General features: G+C 43.1%; 1 protein-coding gene across 1 annotated transcript; it reads left to right on the top strand.

Moving 5' to 3' along the window:
- Positions 1 to 455: 455 nt before the first annotated feature.
- rgl3a (ral guanine nucleotide dissociation stimulator-like 3a) lies at positions 456 to 26,442 on the top strand. The gene is made up of 17 exons (XM_063202075.1): positions 456 to 898; positions 3,964 to 4,256; positions 5,431 to 5,478; positions 5,880 to 6,049; positions 6,687 to 6,844; positions 7,179 to 7,430; positions 11,217 to 11,320; positions 11,712 to 11,796; positions 13,250 to 13,330; positions 14,626 to 14,718; positions 16,327 to 16,359; positions 17,190 to 17,311; positions 17,781 to 17,876; positions 18,445 to 18,580; positions 19,856 to 20,206; positions 20,821 to 20,935; positions 23,230 to 26,442. The coding sequence occupies exons 1-17, from the start codon at positions 875 to 877 to the stop codon at positions 23,382 to 23,384; spliced, it is 2,316 nt and encodes a 771-aa protein (XP_063058145.1). The 5' UTR covers positions 456 to 874; the 3' UTR covers positions 23,385 to 26,442.
- The last annotated feature ends 714 nt before the right edge of the window (positions 26,443 to 27,156 follow it).

The raw sequence follows: 27,156 nt of genomic DNA, 5'->3' as shown, positions 1-27,156 counted from the left end.
TAGTATAATGGTTAGCTACCCAATAGTGTAAAATATAGGTCTAATAAATATATAGGTCTAATATATTACACCCATCGCACTTCCACAATGAACTTGAATTCATTGGAATGTATCAATAGAATTCTTTACATTCTTCATGCATGCGATGAGCAAACTTCATGTTCAAGTCGACATCCATGGCGTGATTCTGACGAGAGAAGCCTTCGACACCACGCCCCTGACGCGCGCGATGTGGATACATTCACCGATTCACGTCATGGTATATCGTAATACTCCTCCATTAAAATACCACATTTTTATTCTAAAGTGATCCAAATTGAGTGCAACACGATTCTCTGTACATTTGATAAAGTAGCAACGTTGAGGAAGCGTTGTGTATGTTAGCATTCGCATGCGTAATTTGGACAACTCCTACGCGGTGCTTGACTCCAGCGAATTCCACGCCTCTCCTTTCCACCCATTCTGCTTCCGAGTGGCTGTCAAACGTCAGTGACATTTCTCTGGCTTTCAAACCAATCCTACCTGTCTTCGCTTGTGACCTGAGGACGGGAAGGACGCAGTTGAAGCGGCGGAGGAGACCAAGAGGAACGACGTTTTGGATTATTGTTTAACTTCTAAAATGCAATATGGAACTACTGCGCTCTAATCATTTCTCCTGCTTCATCGATTTACTTCAAGTGACACTGTTGAGAAACTTTGACGGCTATTGGAGGTGACAGGAAACCGCGACTTTCACATTCAAGGATTCAACAACGTGGATGTATATGGACTGCAAATAAACGTACATTGGATACACATTAGCCTACATCAAAGGCATCAAACATGAGCCCTTAAACAGCTGAATCGTTTCTAAGTAAAGAAGCACGAAGAAATAATGGGGAAATGCCAACTTACCATGGTGAATATGATTTGCTACTTCTTAAGATCTATGTTATTGCTGGATTTTCTGGACTTATCATGTAGCCTATACCAGAAGCTTGATAAATAGGCTGTCTCCAACGAATTGAACGAAGTAATCACTTTGGAGAGTTCCATAATAGCAGCAGTGAACCTGTCATATGGGTGTCCTGTTTCTTTCGGAAATGTAATAGGCTTTAACTGTTGCCTGCTTGTTTATATATTTGCCGTTGCAAGGACACTTTCCAAAGTTTTTTTTTTAAATTACACATATATTTTACGGTCTAGCCTACTGTCCAAAACAGTGCTAAGATGCATCAGAAACAGCATCTAAATGCATAGTTTATGTGTTTTGTGCAGAAATCCACTCCAGGTTTGAAGTACATTTTATTATTTACAGTAGGCCTACACTCAAAATAATGCTGCAAGCATCATACAATGTTATATTTATTCATCTGATTGCATGCTATTGCCAGCAAATGACAAGCAGGATATTGCAGGACCATATTTGCTCATTGCGTTTACAGCCTTATTGCCAGGTGTATTGATTGGTGTAGGGAGAGTGGAAGAATCAGGAAGCGCGCTCAACACTTTGTAGTCTAATGCCCTACACTGGGTGCTTAACTTTGTCAATGAATGAACTCAAATCTTAAAAATAAATGAATAAAACTTTTTTTTTTTCATTTATTTTTAATGTGTGGAGAGTGGCCCAGCCCTGGAGGTGAGACCAAGAGCCACAGCTGCCCATGGGCTGAAACTGCCAAACCTGACTCACTTGTCAGTCAGATGACAGAGAGTGGTTCCCAATCAAGCTTAAGTGAAAGTAGTTTCCTTACTTCAAACTCTGCATGATTAGCTTGAAAACAAACTCTCAAGACTGAAAAGGAATTGTATTCTGTATACAAGATTAATGTCAGTATAAACCTACGGTGACTTTAAACATGCTACTCAAGAGTACAGACTAAAATCTTTCAAAAGTGACCCTTTTTGTCTTTCTATGAATCTCTCAGAGAGTTGAACTTCAATGAAACGTGTTCATGGAAAAGACTCGTTCATGGAAAAGGGGAAATTTTCTTCACTGTAGATTCCATTCTTAAAACTGCCTTTGAGACAAAAAAAAGAGGCAGGTTTTTGTCTTGCTTGGAAATTCCACTGCCTTGACGCTGCTCTGCTGTCTTGCTCGACTGGAATCGGGAGATTTCTCTTTCCTGGTTGTTCTTCCCCTTACGGGGTATATTTGGAATCAGATCTCTATCATTGTGCATGGAATGTCTGGACAATTTTCATGCACATGTGCTATGTCTACAGGGAATTGCTGACTGACTGACCTGAGGCAATGTCAGACAGTCTTAAAGTGTCAATAAGCCTTGGAGATCAAGTGTAATCTCTAATAATTACCAACACATTGCCCTGAATATACAGTACAAAGGCCCTTTAGCAATAAGGAAGTTACCTGCACAAATGGAGCAATTAGCCTCCCCAGCGGTGCTTTTTGAATTACCAGACATTTTAAAATTGTTCCAATGGCTTGACTGATGTCTTGGTCCGTGAGCATGTTGAAGGTCCTGACCTTTCGTTGACCCCAGCAGTATTTGATCTACGTTGGGTCAGGTTCTCTCCAATGCCTCTGAAGTTCTTCTTTGTCTTTTTTTATTGTGCTAAACTAATGGGACCTAATCAGATAGAATCACAAGGAGGGTTTCGCGCAATTCATTCGCATTGTCAATAGCCATTTGAATTTGATGTCACTTATCAACCGTCTTTTGGTATGGAAAGGTAATGGAACCTTATCACTTTTACTTAGCAGTGCCAATGACCATTTAGATTAGCTGTCAGTGAGTGCCCATGTCCTAATAGGCAAAAGCCTTGTTGTAAAGATGTCATGGACGACCACAGTGCATTAGACTATAGGCAAGTTGAACTTGCAGTGCATCCTCTTCCCTTCCTTATTGCCAGCAGGAATAGGCTGAGGAGGTGTAGCCCCTTTGTACAGATGGGCCCGTCAGCGAGTAATTGTTACAAAGACTCAACTTCATCAAAGGATTGCTATGATCCAGAGAACCTTAAGTAACAGATTAAGACGTGGTCATTACAAATTTGGTGACAGAAAAGTGATAACATAGACTCTGTGCAAAGGAGTTAAGGTAATGACACACAGGGCAACTTATTGAGCAATGTTTCTGAGCAATGATATAATAAGATGTTTGGACTGTTAGTCACTAAAACATTTTATCAAGAGATCTCTGATCGGCAGCAGATTTTAAAAATATATATTTCATCAGAAAAGTCGAAGCCAGTCATGATGAGGCCAGCAACATTGTTCAAAAAGCTACCCTGCTGTGCATCATTGCCTTTAGACCTAAAACATGACATGGCCCTCCGTCCTGTAGCAATTGTAGCAGGTAGCAGGCTTCACTCAGAGTTTCTTTAAGGATATTTTTATGGACTTTTTTGCCTTTATTTCAGATAGGACAGTGAAGAGCGAGAGGAAGCGAATGTGGAGAGAGAGAGAGAGAGAGATGAGGTAGGGATGGGAAATGACCCAGGCCGGATTTCAGCCCTGGGTGCAACTCTTGGGCATGCAAAACCAAATGTGGGCGGGGCTTAGCGCAGTGCGCCACAGCGACCCCTCACTCAGAGTTTCTTAATTATTTTGAGGCTGCTGGCCCAAATAAAACGCTTCAAATCCAACAGAAAAGGGCGCACCTTGCATCAAAATGTTTATTTTATTTTATTATTATATAAAATTTTAAATCACTTTGATGCAAGCCCCACCATCCTTTAGCAACATATACACAGGTTTGACATGTTTTCAGGGGCGCTGTGAGACAGCGCGCTAAGCCCCCTACATCTGGGCTTCGGTGGCCATGGACACACATGCTTGAGTCCGGCCTTAGTCATATCCCAATCCTACCCCTTCTCTCTCACACAATAATTTCCTGTCTCCTGTCCTGTCCTGTCCTTCGACTGTCCTGTCTGAATGAAGGCCAAAACAAACATATATCTACTGTATAATTTTTTAAACACGTTTCCCCCATCCATCCATCTTCTCCTCCTATTTCCCAGGATCCTGTGCAGGAGTGGGCGGACGAGGTGGAGGAGGGCATCGTGTATGGCGTGACTCTGCGCCGCGAGCCCGTCCAGCTGCCCAGTGACCCGGCGGCCGAGCCCCAGCCTGTCTTCAGCTGCGTCCAGTACCGCACCCACAAGCTGCGCCGGGTCAAGGCCGCCACCCTGGAGCTGCTGGTGGGACAGCTGTTGGAGTCGGACTGCCAGGACCCGGACTACGCCCGGATATTCCTGTCAACGTATCGCGCCTTCACCACCACCGCCACACTCATCGAACAACTCTTTCAGAGGTGAGGAAACAACAGGCGAGAGGAAAGGAATTAGATTAGATTCTTTATTGTCCCATAGGGATATTTGTTTTCACATCAGACTGTTCAGTTCCATCTTGTAGTACACATCTCATTTGCTATACATATAGCCACACAGACACATAAACATCCTCAGACATTGGAAGTACACATCTCATTTGCTATACATATAGCCACACAGACACATAAACATCCTCAGACATTCAGAGGAATCCAATGTTGTTTTATTAAACCGGTTAGAACAGATTGTATGAGATGTCATGAATAGCTACTCTCAACACTCAGCGAGCAGCTCTTTCAGAGGTGAGGAAAAGGGCGAGAGGAGAGGAATCCAAAGTTGTTTTATTAGACTGGTTAGAACAGATTGTACGAGTTGTCAGAAATATAATTCTCAACACTCATCGAGCAGCTCTTTCAGAGGTGAGGAAACGGGCGAGAGGAAAGGAGAGGAATCCAATGTTGTTTTATTAGACTGGTTAGAACAGATTGTACGAGTTGTCATAAACAATTCTCAACACTCATTGAGCAGCTCTTTCAGAGAGGTGAGGAAACATCTGTGTATTTAGAAGAGTCAACCTTGAAACTATTTAGGAAACAGGCGGCGTAGTGAAATTTGGATGATATTACTGATTTGAATGTTTATTCCAGAGCCAAAGAACATAAATCCGTTTTCATCATCTCTTAGCTGTTACGTACTTCCATGTAGGGTTTGATGAAAATAGACCACTGTCATTAAATCATTCACAATGCACAAAATAGTACTTTTTTTGTAAGACATTTATGCATTATGCTCCTCCATGCATACCTTTCTCAGAGTTCATGAAGAAGTCATGCATCTGTAATGCAGAGAAAGCCATATTAATCCACACATGGCGTGATGCATGCATCATTCTACACAAGAAAGCCAGAAGGCATTAGAAATGCATGTTTAACATTCCCTGACTGGGAAAAAGAGGGTGCTCAACAGGTTTCTTGACTCTACATGACTGGCTTTTCAAAAACCACAAAAAGGCTCTCGACCAGGTTCCTTTCGATGCGGATGGTTGTCTGCCAAGGAACTAAGAAACCAGTCAGGCAGGCAGGCAGGCAGGGAAGCCTGAAGCATCCTCATACCGTACCTCGCCTGAAACCTCTCTTGTGTCTTGTGTTTCTGCAGAGACGACATGGTTGCTAGCCAGGACAACAACAATGTGTGCTTCAGGAGGTAAGTGGAGAACAAGACGTCTTAGCTTAATGCCACACAGAGCTGCACGGTTACGTGTCGTGCATGTGATATCCAGCCCCACAAAACGTGTGAGCCATTCACCCAAGACAGACACCATTGAAATCACCTGCATATGTAATGTGTATGTGTGTGTGTGTGTGTGTGTGTGTGTGTGTGTGTGTGTGTCCCATGCATACAGTACTTAAATGTTGTATGTGATGAAGCGTGTGTCTAGACACCTAAAGGTGATATTAAATAAGGAACCTGTTTAGCAGGGGACCAACAAAATCATCTGCTGCCAGACCTGATTAGATGACGTTACATGCTATTATTTATGCATGATATGGCATGAGATATCCCCAGCTTCTGACCCCTCTGTACCCCTCTGTCCCCCTCCGCAGCCCGCTGCTCCCCCTCATCCACACGTGGCTGGAGGAGCACAGTGAGGACCTCCGGGAGCCTCCTCAGCACCAGAGCCTGCGCCTCCTCCTCTCCCACATGCGCCACCGCCTCGCCTTCAGACGCCTCGCACGACAAGCAGAGACCCTCCTCAAGAGCTTCCTGGACGAAGGTGTGTGTGTGTGTGTGCGTGTGCGTGTGTGCGGGTGCGTGTGCGGGTGCGGGTGTGTGTGTTAGTGTGTGTGTGTGTGTGCATCTTAGTGTGTGTGCTCTGAAGCGTTTCATGTTCAACGTTTTGCTTCTCAAAGTATTTTACTCTTTCCGATACTGTATGGCATACACATGATAATATTAGTAACTGACCAATGGGCTTTTAAACTGTCACCCCTCTCTATTCTGCAACTTACTCCTTTATTGATAGCTGTGGATAGACTATTTTTATTTGTGTTGTTTGGGTTGTGCATGTGCAGTAGATCACTTTCCTCTCCTTGTTTCTAGGTGTGTAAATAATAATCGAAATGTATCAATGCATCAATCCTACGGCTGACAATTGAATCTAATCGTATTGTATCGTGGGGCATTCTTAAGTATCTTAAATAATCGAATCGCTGGCCCCTGTCCAATGCCCTTGCTCCATAACATAATAGAAGTAGAAAAGTAATTTGAAAAAATTGAATCGAATCGAATCGTATCGTATTGTGGGGAATTCTTAAGTATCGAAAATAATGGAATCCCTGCTTTAAGAAATTGATACCGTATCGTATTGTTATGGAGCCTTTGATTTACACCCCTACTTGTTTCCCTGGTAGATCACCACAGCAGCTCCACTGCGGCTGCTGCTAGCCCCACAGAGTCCTCCTGTCCAGCTGAGCACGAGGAGGAGATCTCCGTCTCGGACCCGTCGCCACCTCACTTCATGGACTTTACGGCAAGGGACATCGCAGAGCAGCTGACACAACTGGATGCTGTGAGTAGTGTTGTGTTTATACTCAGAGAACAGTTGAAAGTGCAGGAGAAATGTACAACTCAATCATTTAACTCAAGTAGAGGTGTAATATGAGCGTACATATTTCCAAAAAGGGCACAGTATCGCTTTAACACAAGTTAATTGTGAATATTATCTACTGTCCCTTTCAAAAGATACAATAAAATGTAAGTCTAAACTGTAGCCTTCAGGCTCATGTTTTATCATCTTCTTCACAGGAGATGTTTGTCAAAGTGACCCCCTTCCATGTGATGATGTTTTGATCTTCTTTTAAATAAACTTATTATACTGACATTTTCTCTGCTCACCCTCCCAGGAGCTGTTTGTCAAGGTGGTCCCCTTCCACTGCGTGGGCTGCGTCTGGTCGCAGCGGGACAAGAAGGAGAACCGCCACATCGCCCCGACGGTGCGCGCCACCATCGCCCAGTTCAACGCCGTCACCAACTGCGTCATCACCTCGCTGCTGTGTCACCACCCCACCGTCTCGCCCTCCAGCTCGCCCTGCCTCTCCGCCCGCAGCATCACGCAGAGGTCAAAGGTCATTGAGAAGTGGATTGCCGTGGCCCAGGTCAGTGCTGCTGTCTCCATCTCACTGTCTGTCCTCCAGCCTCTCCCTCTCACCTTTTTGTGTCTTGAGGGCATTGAGTTCTGAGAGATATTGAAATGTAGTCAATGCTTTCTTAGGGGCAGCCGTGGCCTAATGGAGGTGGTCATAAGATCAGAGGTTTGCGGGTTCCAATCCTACCCTTTACATTACATTACACTTAGCCAACGCTTTCATTTATTCAAAGCGACTTACAACTATTATTTTCCAGGGTATTGGTTTCCATGTAGGGTTAGGTGCCTTGCTCAAGGGCACTTTAGCCATGGATGGAGATGTCGAGAGAGGTCAGGTGGGATTCGAACCGGCAACCCCTAGATTGACTGACCAACCCTCCACTAACCACTAGACCACGGCTGCCCCTAAGAAAGTATACCTCTCCCTACACTTCCAGCCATGACTGTTGTGTCCTTGAGCATGGCCTAATAGTTAGGGTGTTGAAGGTGTCAGGTTCTACGTGGTGTGGCCAAGTTCAGTTTCATCTGTCTTTCAAATGCCTCCGAGCAAGGATGCAAATGACTATTCAAATGACTTCAAATCAACATTTACAAGTTATTGCTCTCTGCCCCACTAAACTTTCACTGTGAAACGGAAGCGTGTGCTTTCAGGCTTGAGTAATTGGAATGGAAATTAGTTGTGCTTTATGAAAGTTGGCAGTGCTGTCTGTCCCTCGAGAGCCTCCAAGTAAGGATTCAAATGGCGATTCAAATGACCTCAAATGAGCATTAACAAATCACTCTTTGACCGGGCCCCACAAATGAGCATTAAGAAATCGTTCTTTGCCCCACTAAATGTTCACTGTGAAACGGAAGCACGTGTTTGCAAGGTTGAGTAATTGGAATAAAAACGAGTTATCCGTCATGAAAGTTGGCAGCTTGCGTCACACTTGCATGCAAACTCATTTTCATCACGCAAGTGCTCTCAGTCACAGTTGCACCGCCTGGTCTTGGCATTGTACTAATTTCGTGCAGAGAGTCTGTCAATGTCTGACAGATTTCAGGTGGGAGGGGTGAACTCTTAATTTTTGATACGTTAGGTTCTTATTTTTACCTACATCACTAATGTTTGGTTGTAAAGGCGACTAATGGTTAGAGAGGTGATCTTAAAGAGTTTATGAAACGAAAACAAAGTAAAGGAATTTGACCATTTCCAGGACAGATTCTGAAAGTTCTAAGCCTTGTGAATGAAATGGGATATTGTCTGGGTGATATTTTGTCCTAAAAGTCATATTAAAACGTTCCCAAAAAGTATTTTTTTGGTGACGTGCAAATTTTATGCAAATGATATGCGTGACATAGAAGGGGTGAGTTCACCTCATTCCACCTTGTTCAGATCAATGGCGGCTAGTACCAAAACAAAGCGCAGTGTCAAGCAGTGTGTTGCTGGAGAGCCGAACGGTGCCAGCTGCAAAAATGGCTACTTGACAGAAGGAATATCTTTGCACAAGTTCCCTTCTGTGAAGAATGATGGAACTGTGGCCAACAAGGAGAAGGCTAAATCAAGCTAGGGCTCTGTGGATCCAATGCGTGGTTTTGAAGCAAGCTTGTGGTCACTGTTGTGCTCGGCACATTTCCACCCCTTGTGCTTCACCACAAATGTGGAGGTCGCGGGCATGGTTGGACTGAAGAGAATGCTATTGCCTCAAGCAGTTCCAACAATTGACATCGCCGGCGTGCAGACTGAAACTGCCCCTGTTTTACCTTGTCCATCTGCTTTGTATGTTGTTTTCAGGAAAGGGTAATGCACATTACATCCCAAACCGTTGCGAATGCTCTCGGAATATGCACTTTTTGTTGATTGCCATTCAACTGGTCAATATATTGGTTTTGGGAGGATATCCGCGCATCAGCGTGGTGCTCTCGGTCGAGGACAGCCAACTCACAGACTGGGCTACTCAGGGCTTTTTCTGAACGGGGAAATAGGGGCGCTCCACCCTCATACCTCCGTGGGTGCACCCTCATACTTTTATTTTTATATATATATATTTGAGCGCCCCTAATTAATTTCTCATTCATGGGGGGGAACACCCCCCTTCACCCCCTGTAACCTGCCATGATGCTCCCTGATGCCAAAAAAATCCTAGAAAAAGTCCTGCTACTGCTTAGGGAATAAACGGAGATGCACATAGCGTAGGCCTACTTTGAAACGTTGATTGTTTGTTTTTAGTATTGTGGTGCATGTGTGGCTGACGTTTGGACACACCTCGTCCTCAGAGTCAGGCTGAGGGACACGCAACGCCTGTGACTTTGAGCACAAAAAATAATAATAATGATAAACGCTAAAAATATGCTGAGGACTCAGGCTATGTAGGGTGTTTTTCCAACAGCCTAATACCTCAGTTTTTTCTCTGTAGCCTACATGCATTTCAATCACACTATATCGCGCAATTGAATCAAAATGCCCCCCATTTGTCAACAAATACACACGCCATGTCATCTTTGGGTCATGGAAAAGCGCCCTTAGCAACCGTAACCATAAACATAAGAACTGTCAGGCTATGTCAACAATCGTCACTTCACCTGTCAGACATGTCACTTTCTGCAGATGTATCAGTGCCTCTGAAATAGATTTGTGCTGCTGTTTTTTTTTTTCTCATGAGGTTGGATGTGTGGTTTTTCGACACGCTGATGTTTGTATCAGAATTTTGGTTCCTTTATAAGATGTGGGTCCATCAAATGTGTGTTGTTTTCTCACATCGCCATACTAGCAAACCAGGGACTCTCCTCTTTGATGTCACAGCCCAGCTCATTAGTCACACCAAATTTCACAGAATTCACACTTTGAGTTGCCATTTTCACAAGTTCCTCCAGGATGATTGGGTTCAAAGTCTCATCGATGCTATCAGAAAAAACAAGGCTTTAATGGGAATGACCGTTTGTTTTCGTTTCATAAACACTTTAAGATCAGAGGGTTGCAGGTTCAAATCCCACCGTTACCTCTCCCTACACCTCCATCAAGGGCTGAAGTGCCCTTGAGAAAGGCACCCAACCCCACATTGCTCCAGGGACTGAAACCAATACCCTGACGCATTGGATAAAGTCGTCAGCTAAGTGTAATGTAATGTGATATAACGAATGTAACACACCCTTACCAAACTACAACCAGCCAGTCTATAACCTACAATTCCTCATCTCGAGCTCTGGCGTTAATCCAGGATGGAATGCATCCTCAGAGGTCTGGTCCAATGAGATGATAAAGACCAATATAAACATCTCTAGTCAAACCCTAATTGAGTTGACGCTTTCAGAGCGGCTAAAGGCCTGGCCAGTGTTATCGCACAGCCACACTGAACTTTCACTATGACCCAGATGTGCGTGTTTTTCATGGTTAAGTAATAGACATGGACATGGAAATGAGCTATGCGTCATGAAAGTCTTACATCACCCTTGTCAGGCTTCCTTGCCGTTTCATTTGCATCAGGCGTGCATGCTCATCACAGTAATGTATTCATCTCAGCAGCGTGTCCATCTGTAGAGGTTTTACACCACAGATGCGCATGCATTTCACAAACGATCCTTCCATTAAAGTTGGTATTTTTCGAAGAAATACACAAGTATTTTTTAACAGTGGTCCACAAAGGAATTAGGAAGTATCTAATTTTCTTTATGCAAATCGACTAAATTTCTTTATGCAAAACGACTAAATTAGCATTAACAAATCACATGGAAAGCAGGCCCACAGTCCTGTTGGTTTGAGTAAGCTTACCTTTCTGATGTGCGTGACATGTGTTATGTGGTGTTTGTGTTGTTGCAGGAGTGTAGGCATCTGAGGAACTTCTCGTCTCTGCATGCCATTCTGTCAGCTCTGCAGTCCAACGCCGTCTACAGGCTGAAGAAGACATGGGCAGCTGTCAGCAGGTGCGGACATTTCAAAGTGAATGCTTTTAGGCATGCAGATGTGTGCGATACGTTTGATCTGTACAGTATGTACTGTGTGATGCTGGCAGGCATGCTGCTGGACATCTTAATTTGCTCTGGGGGTCAGTAAATTATCTGTACTCTACATTACTCTAGTACTTCTCTACTGTGGCTTATGGAAGGATGCTCAAAACATGGTGTTAAACTTAGCTCTCTGAGGGTAGTTCCTGCTGGTTATGCACAAGAGCCACACTAAGACAACTAGATGGAATAATCCGAAGATGATTTGGTTGCGTATGAAATGTATGCTGAAATGTATACTTAAATGTATTCTTGATTCATTCCTTGATCAATGTTAACGAGTACTTTCTCTACCTCATGTTTTCTCCAGGGAGAGCCTTGAATCCTTTGATCATCTCTGTGAGACCTTCCCCGACGAGAACTGTGTGCTGACCAGCCGAGAGATCCTGGTTGAGGTCAGCACTCTCCACATCTCTTAACTTTAAAGTGTGAAAAGAATGTTTGGACAAAGAAAGTTCTGAAGAATTTTGGCCTCCATATGTAGAACCATAGATGTGTATATAAGACTTCTATACACATTTATGTGTAGAACATCATGTGGAATTTTGGAATCTTGCTCATTGTTGTACAACACATTTTACTTCTAGAATGTTTTAACCCTTTGAGGAGTAAGGTTCCAGGTTCTTCTAGATTTTTATTGAACACTCTACAGCTCCATAGAAGTCTGTTTTAAAAATCTTATGACATCATAATGAGAACTCAACGTTTGGGCAAAATTCTAATCACGTATTGTGATGGTACTCCTCAAAGGGTTAAAAGACACTCTGCCTTGAGAAGGTAGACGCATAGAGAATACAGGAAGCGAATGTACCATCTCTGGGTTAACATGCGCAAGGACCAGTTAGTGGGATGCAGAGAACCACAACTCTCTGGCCCAAGCACTTTCCATTGTCCGGGGGCACCATCAGCTTTAAGTGCAGCAGATACTGACGTCACTAGGCAGCGCTAATGGCCGAGCATAGCTTTTTTTCCACCCGCCTAGTGCCCGGTATCAGTGTTTAAACAACGATAAGCATGTTCTGTTCTCCCACACACACGCACACACACACATGCAACCTGCTCCTTGCTTTCTCCCAGTCGTAAAAGCTTCATTGTATGACCCCTCCAGTGCAATCAACCCTCCATGCTTCATGCCATGTTTGTGTGAGACACGCCAGAGATCTCAAACACAATGTCGTTGAGTCATCTCTTGTCTGTTATCCCGCCGCACACACACACACCTGTGGAGTGGAACTTGTTTTGAAGGTTTCCCGTTTGTAAATAGGGTGTAGTTTCAGTTGTGTTTATTTGCAGTGACTTCCACTGAAGTCAAGCACCTGTTGGGTTCCGTGTGGTGTCTCAAGTAGTTACATGTAGCATGGAAGAGCACTCGAAAGCATTAGAAAAACAGCATACATCAGCACTTTAAAGTGGCTTAATGGTTAGGCCTATTATGTAGAGTGCAGGGTTAATAACAGCTAGGAGTTACTTTCTTATCCAACACTAACAGAGTTCCATACTGCTTAACATTTCCCATTTGTGTTGCTGCTTGATATGAAGAGTCATGTTTTCTAGCCGTTCCAAAACCATTGGTACCTATATGTAGTATGATTTCATTATTGTATATTAGATATTTTATTATTACAACACAACAACTTAAGAACTCAGTGTGTTAGACGACGAGTTGCTAATGGGCCTATTTTTTTCACTATCTCGGATGTCAATACTGACCGGCTTAATTAGTATGAAAATATGTTTGTAAATCTGAATGATGATGATATTTAAATGTAAATTATTCAATGTCACTGAAATAATGAATACATAGTCTGAGTTTAAATTTATAAATCTCTCTTCCCTTCTTCTCTTCAGGAGGGTAGCCAAGCAGAGGGCCCTGACGACTGTCCAACAACTCCCAGGTCCCCCAAACTGTGTCCTCTCTCAAGGCAGATAGTGAGTATCCATTTGATATGTGACTCTCACCAAGTCTAATTTCATAACTCCAAGAGCTCTTTATACACTGTTTACACTATCGCTATCTGTGACTTTTGCTCATTAAATGAAACTAACATTAAATAGCCCCAGAATCTCCACTTTCAATAATACTGTGTAATCATTAGTGATGGAAAATCGGGCTGCAGAACTCAATATGGCACATGCCAAAATCAATTGATTACACCTCTACGAATGAAATGATTTACTAATTCTAGACATTAAAATGGGTTTGTTGAATAATGTACTGGAAACAAATTTGTGATTTGCAGCTTTTAAAGCCACTGGTTCATCACTGCTGCGTTGTATAACATTTAGGTCACCAAGCCCATACTACTCGTTGGTCCTGTTGGTTTGTGTGTCAGATAGCTCGCTGTATCAGTGTCTTCATCAGAGCTCCCTCTTACTCACACGAAACTGTGTCATCCACACCGACTTAGAAGCAGCACGTGCTGCAGAGCAGTCAGCAGAATGAGGAAAAGTACCTAATTGTGTCAAGCTCAGCAGAATCTGCCTGGTTTATGGGTTTCTTCTGAGAGGAGAAAAGAGGAAGTGTTGTGGTGGGGGAGACAAGGACGAAGGGTGATTTATTTCGGCCCAGACCTGAGTTTCAGCTTCTCTAAAAGTCACATGCTCGCTCGGTGCCCTCTCATGGCACGATCACCAGCCGATGAAGTCAGTCATCAAGTGTAACATCACTGTAGGGGTTACTAAGGAGGTTGTTTGGGGGCTATAGAAGAAACTTTTTTTAAATTATAAAATGAGTTGGAGAAGGGTTGAGGGAGCATTGTGTGGCACGATCGCCAACAGATGAAGTAATTAGGGCTGTAACGATGCACTTGATCTTTGACCTCTTTTAACATACATCATTTCATTTGAAAATCTTAACTCTTGTAGCCTGACCACCGTGTTCTTATTTGACAATGTTATTTGTGAATCTCGTCTCTTGTAGAATGAGAATGGTTTTAAATAATGTGTCCTTATTTTCCAAGAGTTTGGGAACGTACTTAGGTTCTTACTTAGGTTTGAAGAGTTTGTGTATCCAACAATGGTGTTACATAACGTTCCTATTTTTTAAGAGTTTGTGTATCTGACAATAGCGTTAAGTAACATGTTCCTATTTGACCTCCTTCCTTGTATCACCAGGGCACCTGCAGCCCCACGGGCACCGTCCCCTATCTGGGCACCTACCTGACCTGTAATGTGTTCTTATTTGAGTTTGTGTTAAGTAACATGTTCCTATTTGACCTCACCAGGGCACCTGTAGCTCCACGGGCATCGTCCCCTATCTGGGAACCTACCTGACCGTGCTCACCATGCTGGACACAGCCCTCACAGACACCGTGGAGGTGCGTGACAAGCTCCGACTGTTATGTTGACTGTTAACACATAACACGTAATAATAATGAGGAATGCTTCGGTACAGTAAATGTGTCATGTGTTGCCAGTGACACAGTGATGACAGTGACAGCGATGGCATGCCTTTGCTCCTTGCAGGAGGAGAGAAGTGCTGCACACTCCCGAGTTACATAAACAAGTTTTTAATGTGACAATGTTTCAGCCTGTTGGCCTTCCTCAGGTCACGTGACCTGAGGAAGGCCAACAGACTGAAACAGGCACTTCTCTCCTGCTGCAAGTGTTTCACTGGTCTCCTTTTGCACATCCACTCATCATACCTTTGCTCCTTGGCATGCCTTTGCGCTTTGTACATACAGTGTGCCATCTTTTGTGAGTTTTGCATGTGTGTTTAGCTTTCTTGGCTTTCTTTGCTAGGGCCCACTTGAAAAAGACGCAACCACCTCAATGTGACTAGTAAAATAAAGGTTAAATAAATAAATAGGCAACGCTTTAGAATAAGGTTCTTCTAATAAGCGTTTATAGTCACTAGTAAGCAGGTAGTAATACCCTTACAAGTGCCCAATAACATGCTTATTAACTTTGTTAACATCTTATAAGCTGCTTATTATGTATTTATAGTGGTTTATTTTTTTTGTCTTATTATTTACATCGGCACACATATCCATCTTGATATGCTGACTAATACTAGATATGGAGGCGTCGCGAAAAAAACTAACTTTTCAAGATGGCTGCCATGTGTACCGATTTTCATGCTTTTACTCAAATAAAGTTACTCATCAGATGTTAACAATGTTAAATATGTTAACCAAGTTAATAAGCATGTTATTGGGCACTTGTAAGGGTATTACTACCTGCTTACTAGTGACTATAAACGCTTATCAGAAGAACCTTATTCTAAAGCGTTACCAAAAAATATACAAAATTGATACATCCCATTAAATTCAGTACATACATGGCCATGACCAAGTTGTAGATGTGACATGTATTGCCATCAGCAGTCTTTATTTTATTGCCCTGTGCTCTCCCCCCTGTGATAAAAAAATGCGTTGAACATATAGAATTAAAATGACTGGCAACATGTTTCGGCCAGCTACAGGGCCTTCATCAGGGCAAGAAATGAACCAAGTTATTACTATTATTATTGAAAATGTAGTTTAATATTTAGTTTCTGCTATCAAGACTGTTGTCTGTATTCGCCATTACAGACCGGGCAGTCAGTCCACCATGTGATGTGGTGTCATATGCACACACAGTTGATAATGATGCCATGGAACATCCCAGTAAACTATACACAAAGCCAAGGGCACACTGCGGATATGTCCTAGCAAGTGCAACACTATTTTACTGCCCTGGCAGGCAATCCACCCTGTGATGTTTTGTGTCATCACTGATTAAGTGGTAGTGACAGCATTGAGAAATGCGTAGGCTATATTGTGTGTATCCATAGGCAATCCCAAACTGTTACAATGGCAAGATTGTTGTCTGTACCCACAATTATTGAACTGTGAATCAAGGTCACTTGATTTTAAGGTCAAAACATAGAGAATAGCTGTGTATTCAGTCTCATGTTCTGCCTCTTGTTTTTTTTCCCCTGACAGGGCGGACTCATCCACTTTGAGAAACGGCGACGGGTGAGTTACCACCAGCTTTCTCTGTTTGCTCTGCTCTGACCTCATTCCAAGACCCCGCGTGCGTCACATAGCGCTAACAAATCACACCATAGTTAGTCATGGGTGACATTTACGGCAAGCCTCATCCTCACAGTTATCAGTTTGTGTGAGCCGGTGTTCGGTACACATGGATGTTTATATGGGGTGGGGGTAACTATGGCCTAAGGCTGTGGACATGCTTGCTGTGTGCCTTATATTACGCATGCAACCGTGTGCAACCGAATGCACGTAGTTGCTTCAAGACGACGACGCACAATGCTGGTCATGATACTGATGGCTAACGGGACTCAATTCATGTTTGCCACCTTTGTTTGGCTCTACCATGACTTCAACATGGAAGTTCGGAAGATTGCCCCTCACAATTTTGTTTCAATATTTCACCGCTCGCATGCATCTGCATACCTTGTGTCAGGTGTTTTTCTGCACGCAAAATAATAAATGCATGGCAATAAAAGCTGCATGGCAATGCGTTTGTGCGCGAAATGTGTCTGCACACGTGTATCCTGCAGCAAGCATGTCCCTGGCCTAATGGTTAATGGTACAGTGTGTAGGATGGTGGCCAAGAGTAGGCATTGCAACTATGCTGCTCACTGAAACCATCATGAAGTAAATATTCATTATAGACCAAATGGGCTGTAACGGATACCCTGGAATGACAGTGGGTCACTTTGGGTTAAAGTGTTATCCAAGTGTAATAGGTTATGCTATATAATGTAATGTATGTGATATAGAATCCATCACAGATGTAACATAATGTAACGGTCTGCTCTGGTGTGTGTGTGTCTCTTCAGGAGTTTGAGATCCTCTCCCAGATCATGCAGCTGCAGGCCTCCTGTTCCAGCTACCGGTTGAGCCCCCACCCTCACATCCGCCAGTGGCTGATGGGCAGCACGCTCCTCTCCGACCAGCAGAGGTACGCTTCAATCTGGCCTACTGCAGTACAAGACTGATTGTGCATTGATGTGCTCTCGAAAACCTGTATTGACGAGTCTAGGAAACTTGTGTATGACAACTATTCAAGAGTTTTCCAGTGGAAAATACCACTTGGGTGGTGTTCATGTGTGTTTCCCATATCGGCGTATTTACCATGATTCCGAGAGCACATGAATCCACAATGATACAGCAGGGTTGCTGCGCTACTGCGTCAATGCACCTGGGGTGTCGAGATGATGGTCCGCATGCGGGATCTGGCCCGGTTATGTACGTCCCATCCAGCCCGCGGTTGATATGGAAGAGCACATATGCTGCTCTAATGGTGCTATTGCATGGATTGAATTGTATTTTTACATACTGAGTTATGCTTTAGCTCTCTTGACCTCTCTGTGTGCGTGTGTGTTAACCCTCCCTCACCCCTCTCCTGTGTCTCCCCCTGTGTGCTGTAGCTATGAGCTGTCCAGAGAGCTGGAGCCCCCAGTAGACCCATGTCCCAACTCCCCCTCCTCCTGGAGCCACCGCCTCATCACCAAGAAGATCACCTCGTAAGTCATCAAGTCAAGTCAAGTCGGCTTTATTTTCCATTTCTTTACATGCACTGGTCATACAAAGAATTGAAATTATGTTTCTTACTTTTCCATACAGATATGGACATACGTTAGGTAAAGACCTAGACAGAATAGACATAGACAGTACACATACAGTACCCATACCCATATCCAAGTCATCATGAGCATATGGTGTTTCTCGCCTTGTGCCATATGGTGTCTCTGCCCTCTTCCCTCTGCTTTACACTTAAACGCATCCTTACTCGTCTCCAAGAAGATCACCTCGTACGTCATAAAGGAGCATAGATGCATAGCCATAGGTGTAATTTTAGGTGTGGATGGTGGGGACATGTTCCAACCCACTTTTGAGGTTAACCTAGCTTTCACTGCTGACATGTCAGTAACTGTTCTGCATTCGTTGGTTTATTATATTTATTTTATTTTACTTATTTTATGTATGCATGTATTTTTCCTCAGTTTGTGCCTTGGGATTGGGGTTATTGTGTGTTTGTGTAAAATAACAAAACTTTAATGTAGAAACGTTCCGCTCCAATGTGCATGACAGGCTCCTGAGCCACCATGACAGTGCGGGCAGGAAGACCCATGCGGACCAGATCAGTGTCTCCTCGTCTGGGTCCAGCGGCTCGGAGATGGAGGACCTGTCCAGCCCCAACGGCCTGCCACTCAGACTCAAACTACAGGTAGGAGAGACTAACGCCTCATTCACATACTACTACTACTACAACTAATAACACCTTTGTTTTATATAGTGCCTTTCAAAACACCCAAGGTCGCTTTACATAATATCAGTGTACGTGTGTGTAGGTGTGTGTTCACTGGAAGGGGGGCAGCGGGAGTGCCAGAGGTTCACCGGGTGTTCATTTGTGCTTTTCACACTGTCCAGTCTGCATGTGCGTTCTATCCGTGAGAAGCCCATCCTTCCGTCCATGTTGTGGGCCATATATTTGAATAGGACCCCGTCCATAGCACAGACACGCCCATGCAGAAAATATGCACTTGTCCGGGCTGCTGCTCACAGACCCATCCAAGCGCCATGCTGACACTTTGCTTCATTTTGTAAAGAATAACCTGTTTACATGTTTTTTAACCATTTCGGACTGAGCACGGATACATTCTGACTTGTTTCGCTTACGCCCCATGCCTGCAGTGTGTGAATGAGCCTTAATGGCACTTCCACATCTAGGTATTTGAAATTGTAGGTGGTATCGTTTGACCCCAGGGCTATCTATGTATGTGCCTGTCATATATAAACATGAAATGATTGCGGCACAGTGGCAAGAATTTGGTGCAATTCAAACATTCAGGAACGCAAAACTCCAGGTAGGAGCCCTGGAATGACATTTCCCCCACTGGGGTCGAATTCGTCTGGTAATACAGTGTGTGCCCTGCCCAAGGTTTTCTTGACTTAAACCTTCACCTGCACCGTTACAGTAATGGAGCCGACTGACTGAATCTTGCTGATGCCCTTGAGGTGATACCGTGCGAAGTGTGTTTGCTGTTCCTCTGAGGTTCTTGCTGCTTGATAGGACTTGCTCTGCTCTGTGCACATTACCGAACAGCAGAATTGGGAGAAAGGTAAAGGGCAGTATTTCAGTAGATGGAGGGAGTCAGGGTTTCCGCACACCGGCTCTGACGGCACTGCGGAGCACTATTGGTTCCGACAATTTCGGTTGCCCCCACACACCGGCACAGATGTGCTATAGCAATGAATGGTCAATTTGATCTCTGCAGAGCATAGATAAACAAGAGGCAGCTCCAACAAAATAGAGCTCTGCCCACATCAATGCACTGTGTACAGGGTTGTATATTGGTGTATGTGGGCCAACTGCAAAACACATTTTAAATGATCTCACAGGTCAAATAAAATGACTCGGCGGGCCAAATTTGGCTCCCGGGCCCGAGTTTGAAATCCCTGTCCTTATCAACTGCTTATTGTGTTCCTTTCTCCTCTACAGTCTCCTTCCACCTCCTGCCAGAACATTGCTGAGGACTTCTCCTCCTCCTCGTCCTCCTCCTCTGGCTCTCCAACTCCCTCCAGCTCCTCCTCCCAGTCTGACCTGGTGCCCCTGAGCCCAGACAGTGCCATCTCCTCCATGTCCTCCTCCTCGTCTTCCTCCTCCACCATGTCGTCCTCCTCCTCTTCCTCCACCATCTCCTCCACCTCCTCCACTCTCTCCTCCACTTCCTCCCTTACGTCCTGTGCCTCTGCGGCCCATCCGGTCTACAACAGGCAGGTGGCCGACTCCTGCATCGTGCGGGTCAGCGTGGAGACCGGTAGCAACGGCAACGTCTACAAGAGCATCCTGGTGAGTCACCTCATTGCATGAGATGTACAGTGTATATATATATATATTTTTTTTTTGGAGATTTTTCAACTTTATGTAGCCAGGACAGTGAAGAGCATTTCAAGACGATTCGAGCCAACACAGCCCCTTCTCTACCGGATTTTAGTCTGGGGTGTACTCTCTTTTGTGAGTACATGTTCAAACATTAATGGCTGTATTTTGTTTTTTTCTGAGTGAACAAGAAATTTAAGCGGTTAAATAAGTTGTTAAAAGGTCACTAATAATTGTGTCAATGTGAAATTTCTGTAATGCTTTCCTATGAAAAGATATACTCAAAAATCTGCTAAAACTGCGAGGGGTGTATTCACTTTCGTGATATACTGTATATATACTATATATATTGGAGATTTTTCAACTTTATGTAGCCAGGACAGTGAAGAGTGGGACAGGATACAAGTGGGAGAGAGAGACGGGGGAGAAAAATGACCTCGGTTCAGGAATCGAACCCGGGGCCCTGTCATAACAGTGCCCTACCATTTGTGCCACGGTGGGGCCAATTTCTCATCATAACAAAAGTCAGCGTTTCATGGTAATTGATGACTCTAATCGACTGTATGTGCTTCCATTTTCCCCAGCTGACCAGCCAGGATAAAACGGCTCAGGTGGTGCAGAGGGCCCTGGACAAGCACAACCTGGAGGGCATGAGCTGCCACGACTTCAGCCTGAGCCAGGTGTTGTCCAACGACAAGGGTGAGTATCCACACCAGTAGAGAGTTACTTGTGCACAATCCCTGGTGCTGAACAAAAAGATTTTTTTTTTAATTTTTTGAAAAAAGGTTCGCACACTTCTTTGGTAAGACCCAGAGGTCGAAACGTCATTGCCAATGAATGAATGAATGAATGAATGAATAAAAAGAAGAAAAAATCCAAAGAAGTGTGCGAACCTTTTTTCAAAAAATGAGTATCCACACCAAACATAAGGGTCAATGACGCTTTTTTGGGGGGTTCAGACGTCAGGTGGTACAACCACAGCTAATGCCCATTAATTAATTAGTAATGGGTAATTAATGTACTGCAATGAATAGGCTTTTTAGATAACCCACTTAAAATAATAAAAAGTCATTTAATCCATTTAATAGTGGCATTAGCTGTGGTTGTATCACCCTTACATGTGCTACTACTAAAATGTTGTTGACCAATATGCAAATGTATCCGGAACAAAAAGGACTTGGTACAATAAAGCCACTCCAAATTTTGACAAAAAGATGAAAAGAATATAATATTATATTGTAAACATTGTTTAAAAGCACATGGACCTACTACATAATGACCTTCTTCCGCCTTAGCCTGGTAACCTTCCAAGATAAGCACCACAGAGCACCTACGAAAGGGCTAGTGGCTTACCTCACTTGGTAGTAGGGCTGCACAATTAATCGAAAAATAATCAAAATCGTGATAAAATAGTGAAATCGAACTCATGATTTTAATCGTGATTTAATCGTGTCAATAATGACCTACTTTTGAGAGCTTCCTTGAAGCCAGAACATAGTGACAGGCTGGTGTTTCTGGCCAGAAATCTGTCCACTTAAGTTTCATGCTATTGCCTTTACATAATTATTACAATTCATTTTATTTTGCTCATCCCGTATGTAATTGATTCTTGGTTATATTTCATCTTGTTATAATTTTCAAAAAAATCTGCAAAAATTATTAATCGTGATTAATAATCGTGATTATGATTTTGACCAAAATAATTGTGATAATGATTTTTTCCATAATCGTGCAGCCCTACTTGGTAGCATGTCTGTCTACCGTTCCACATTTTGCTGTGATGTTGTGAGTTTGCCCCCCAAACAGTGGACTGTGAAGGATGACCTCAGTTGCATATCGGGTCAATGACGCTTTAGTAGCAGCACACGTCAGGGTGGTGCAATCGCAGCTAATGTCACTATTGTATAGATTCTTTGTTTTAGTTTTTTGTTTTTAGTGGATTGCCGAAGAAATCATGTTCATTATCATACCATAATAGCCAATTGCTAATTAATGTATGGGCATTAGCTGTGTTTGTAGCCTACCACCTGATGCCTGAGTCCAAAAAACATCATTGACCCATATACAGGTGGCCAACGTTTTTAAACTACAACTTCATTCTGAAACGTTAGTCACTTTACTTGTGTGGACTGAATAAAAGGCGTTTTAGCTACAGTGTGCTCTAGCTCCTTCCTCATGCTGACACTGTCCTATTGTGAGGCTCCTGTACTGCCAGCTGGCCGATACGTAAGAATTCCCTCTCAACTTAAACATCGATGTGTGTCAGCTCCTCAAGAAGAAACACAGAATGTGTCCCATTGTCTTGCCCTAATTATCATGAGTGAGCGAATGTAGTGCTGTAATTGAAGACAAGTGGATCCAGTGTGACGAGTTTTCTCTTTCTCAATTGGCAGCCATTTTGTTTCCTTAAGAAGAAAAAGAAAACATTGGAGGCCTCTCAATTGTGGAAAAAATAGCAACAACTTGACATTGTCATGACTTTTCCTTTTAGAAACCAGTCTTGTAAGATCTCATACTGAGCCCAAAGTGTCTCTGTTCCCTGCGGGTGTTTGCAACGCTTCTAAATTTGAGTGAGATCTGTCTCACACTTATTGAATTTCCACCCAAGGGAGCTAACCATTGCGGAAGTTAATAAAGTCTGAGAAAGATAAGACTGTTGTTGGAATTGATATTTCCTCCTGTCATGGAGTTGTCAAGAGGCATGTGACTTGCACAGAATTCTTAGATAATCATCACCAACTCACAGAATATGTTTTTGCACAATTTCCTTTTATTTTTTCTTTATTTTTCCCCTCCCTGACTATTACCTGTGTTATATGTCTTGAAATGTCATGTGGGCATTATATGTATTTATGTAAGCTACTTGACACCTGAATTCACCCCTTGGGATCAATAAAGTTACTCTACTCAACTCTACTCTACTCTACTCTGCTCTACAGAATGCATGCTGCATGTCCTCATACAGACTGTGTGTTGTCTTATGTGTCTTCCAGAACTGCTGATCCCGGACAAAGCCAATGTGTTCTACGCCATGTGTACGTCGGCCAACTATGACTTCGTCTTGAGAAAGCGATGGAGGAGCCACTGCCGATCCTTAGGCTCCAGCTCCAGTCCCAGTGAGACGCGCCGATGGCGCCATGGCAAGTGAACGGGCAAACAACAACAACACCACCACTACTACTGAAGGCTTCCCTTCCACCACTCTCTTATAGCTCAACAGCGACCCCCTGTGTTTATAAATGGATCCACACAATGAGGAAGCTCAATACAGGACACCTATGGAAACTGCTGAGGAGCTGTTTGGACACTACAGAATTTAGTCAGACTCTGTATATTGAAGTAGACTGTCACTTTAGGGCAGGAATCAGGATCACATAAAAGAAAAATGAAGGGATATGGGAAACGTGCAATGAAAATGGATCTCAGAGCGGATGGCGAAAGACACTTGGGTACTCGAAATGGAATTTCAGAAAAATGGACACAAAGTGGAAAGAAGTTGTCTTTGAAGGACCTGTAATTCTCTCTCTCGCTCTCTCTCTGAAGCAAGCTTATGTTCACATAAAAATATAGCACTTTAATTCTTGATAAGCAAAACATTAGCTGCTTTTTGCCTCTTTGTCGCTTGCTCAGAAGATGGAATCGTGTGGAGTGGCTTATGTCTTATGATGATCTTAGGTGAGACGGACATCTTGGTAAAGCAAGAGGTATAGAACGTTGGTTTACTTGGCAGCCATTCGTTCCTACAATGTTGACCAAGCAGCAATAAATGTTGTTTTTCCCGGACATTGTTATTGGGGCAACATAATGGAACACCAAGATGCAAGATGCAGGACTTCTAAAAAGACAATGACAAACTTCTTGGCACAAAATGGGAACTGCTCAAGCAAGATTGTGCTTTCACACTGCCACACAAAGGATGGAAGGAGAAAAGAGTCATGGGACAAAGAATGGGAAATTGGTGATGTATTCAGCGTTGCAGAGTACCGATAACTAAAACGCTTCAGTCCTCTTTGTAACACAACCATGCAATGCTCTACTACTGCTTCTAGGCTAATACGTGTTACTCAGAGCTATATGCAGTCGAATAATATGAAGCTAAGTACTTTTAAAAATGAAGGTTTTTAAAGAAATTAATTCCTTTTCATAACATTTCAGTGTTAATTTTTTAATTATGTGTGAGTGTGAACGTAAGTGTTTGTCAAACTTTTGTGTTGTCCTTATTTTTGTAGTTTGTTTTAGTGTTATTCTGTTAATGAAATTGTAATCTTGGGGAGATCTTCTCATCTGCCAATGTGTGTGTGTGTGTGCGCGTGTGCGTATGTGTGTGTGACTTTGTGGCTGTACCTGCATGCCTGTGCGCATGTGTCAATATTAATTCCTTTTGTGGTGTAATGAAGGTTTTTTTTTTTACCAGAGTTAGGCAAACAACCTAGAAAAGTCTTCCTGTCAACCATTGTGCCTGGTTTCTTTTTACCTCATGTATGTGTCCCCGTTAAGCTATAGAGTGCACTATAGGGTTAGCGTCACCTTCCCTACCTAATGCACTTTGTATAGTGAGGGGACACGTATGGATGCAGCCTTAAGATGAAAGAGGTCACTGGTATGTCTGCTGAAGTGTGCAATGCTACGGTATGTGTTTTGGGTTATGTGCAGGGCTCCAAAATTAACTTTTTTTTCATCACCAGCTAAAACGGCTAATAGATGTTAATCTTATTAGCCAAACACACACTCCCTAATGGGTCAAAATGGTTTAAGCTCGGTCTTTCACCAGCATTTGGCCATTTGGCTGGTGTTAATTTAAAGCCCTGGTTATGTGGTACGCTGTGAGAATCATAGATCATTATGAATAGACTCACACTGAGGATTGTCTTAATGCATGTGCCATAATGAGCAATAATGTTGCATTTTGGATCACTGGGAGGTCTGGGGTGCATTTCTCGAAAGCATAGTTGTTAGCCTTTTTAGCAACTTTTGTAGTTGCCAATGGGAAATTGTATTGCAAACAACAAAGTAGCTAACGTAGTAAGCAAGTATCGTTTCGAGAAACACACCCCTGGCTTGTGGTGTATAGGGGGGTCACACAGTTTTAACAGTATGAAGTAAGGGGTTCGGAAGTGACAACCCTGCCACAGTTTCCCTCCCACATAGGTGACCTCACTGAGTAAGTGCTCTGCCTTTTGAGTATTGAGTAGTACTCATTGCGATGAGCTGAATCAGTTGGTTGGATCATATTTGTGGAAGGGTTTTTGCTTTCTGAACCCAAGCTTGAAATCTCTAGTCAAAAGGGCTTGATGGTGAAGCAAGTGAAGTGACGTGTTCAAATGGCACATAATGGTAGCCTGGCTTACGCCACTGCACGTGTCTAGATAGAGAACATAGTCTGGCCAAGCAAACCACTTAGGACATCTCAACTTCCCATAGAAAAGGAACCAATCTATTTTGAGCATTTTCAATGGCTTGCCGGGGTGTGTCAAAGGCAATGACGCACCTGTTCTTTTAACAGGAGAAGTAATGGGTGGTCTAATCGACCCAATTCAATCACTAGCATACTGAGGCATTTTATGAATGTGAGCTTGACACGCCCTTTACATCTCCTTCAGAGACATGTAAATATAGGGTTTATCAACTATCAATGAAAAAAACACGGTATACTTCATTGTTGCGGAGGTCTGGGGGTCCTCCCTGGCAGAGTTTTATAAAGTAGAAGTTACTCTTACCAATGTAATTACAACACTAGTAGTATGATATTACATGGTTACAACTTTGTAATATCATACTACTAGTAGTGTTGTAATTACATCTGTAAGACTACTTCTACTTTTACTTTGTACTACTCTGCTCCCTGGGGTTTTCTTAGATGTAATTTCCTGCATTTTATTTCATCCTGTGTCCCGTTTCAGTTCAATGAGGAACCCGTACTTTAATTTGTAAATACGGGGCGATTCCGTATTTCAAAGGATGGTTGGCAATGGCAACCCTATATGTAGATGTTTTGCCTGGTGCCAGACTCTCGAAAAGACTTCCAGTTGCGCCAGCCAGGCTATCAAAGCTGCTCCTGTGGCCTCTTGAGAAACCAGCGGAGAGGGTTAAAGGGGGGAGGAGGTTGTTGTTGTTGTGTGTGTGTGTGTGAGACGTAAAATGGTTTTAAGCACTCTTGCCTACATTTTAAACCAGCAAATATTAAATAAAGATTAATATAACATTTATTCAGCCTTTGCGTGTTCCATTCTGGTGGAGAGATTACATGGAATAATGCTGTAGTTTTTTTTTTTGAGAAATTGCAGATGATCTAAGACTCTTAATACTTAGCAATTAGCATGTTCTTGTCTTTCGAATGTACTATGTATGTGCATTCCTACATGGGCACATAACACAGCAACAGTCTCCGAAGGAACCAGGCATGACACAGAAGAAAAATTCATGATAACAAAATATAGTAAACTGATGATAGCAGGTCAAACTTTAACCGTCACATTAAATAAAAAATAGACCTTCTTACCCTTCAATTCTAAACCTTCTAAACCTCTTACCGTCTGAAACTTGGTGATACCGTCCCATTTTTGGAAATCAGCTTATTTTACACCTTCCCTTGAGTTACATAGTACAGCTTTACCATTCTCCTGTACTTTCAGTTTCAACCATTCTCTTTGTTAACATTGAGTCCTATGAGACCAGCTGGCGGTTAACTGGTCTCATAGGAGTCCATGTTAACTGCTAGCATGGATGTAAAATTTGCACTGCCGTACTCCGAGAACGGTTGAAAGTACAGGAGAATGGTAAAGCCCTACTATTTAACTCAAGGGAAGATGTAAAATAAGCTTATTTCCAAAAATGGGACAGAATCACTTTAAGTTAGTGTGTGTGTGTGTGTGTGTGTGTGTGTGTGTGTGTGTGTGTGTGTGTGTGTGTGTGTGTGTGTG

The sequence above is a fragment of the Engraulis encrasicolus genome, chromosome 1 (assembly GCF_034702125.1).
Source record: "Engraulis encrasicolus isolate BLACKSEA-1 chromosome 1, IST_EnEncr_1.0, whole genome shotgun sequence".
Taxonomy (NCBI): domain Eukaryota; kingdom Metazoa; phylum Chordata; class Actinopteri; order Clupeiformes; family Engraulidae; genus Engraulis; species Engraulis encrasicolus.
The sequence above is the reverse complement of the archived record's forward strand: the minus strand, read 5'-3'. Positions and strand labels throughout refer to the sequence as shown.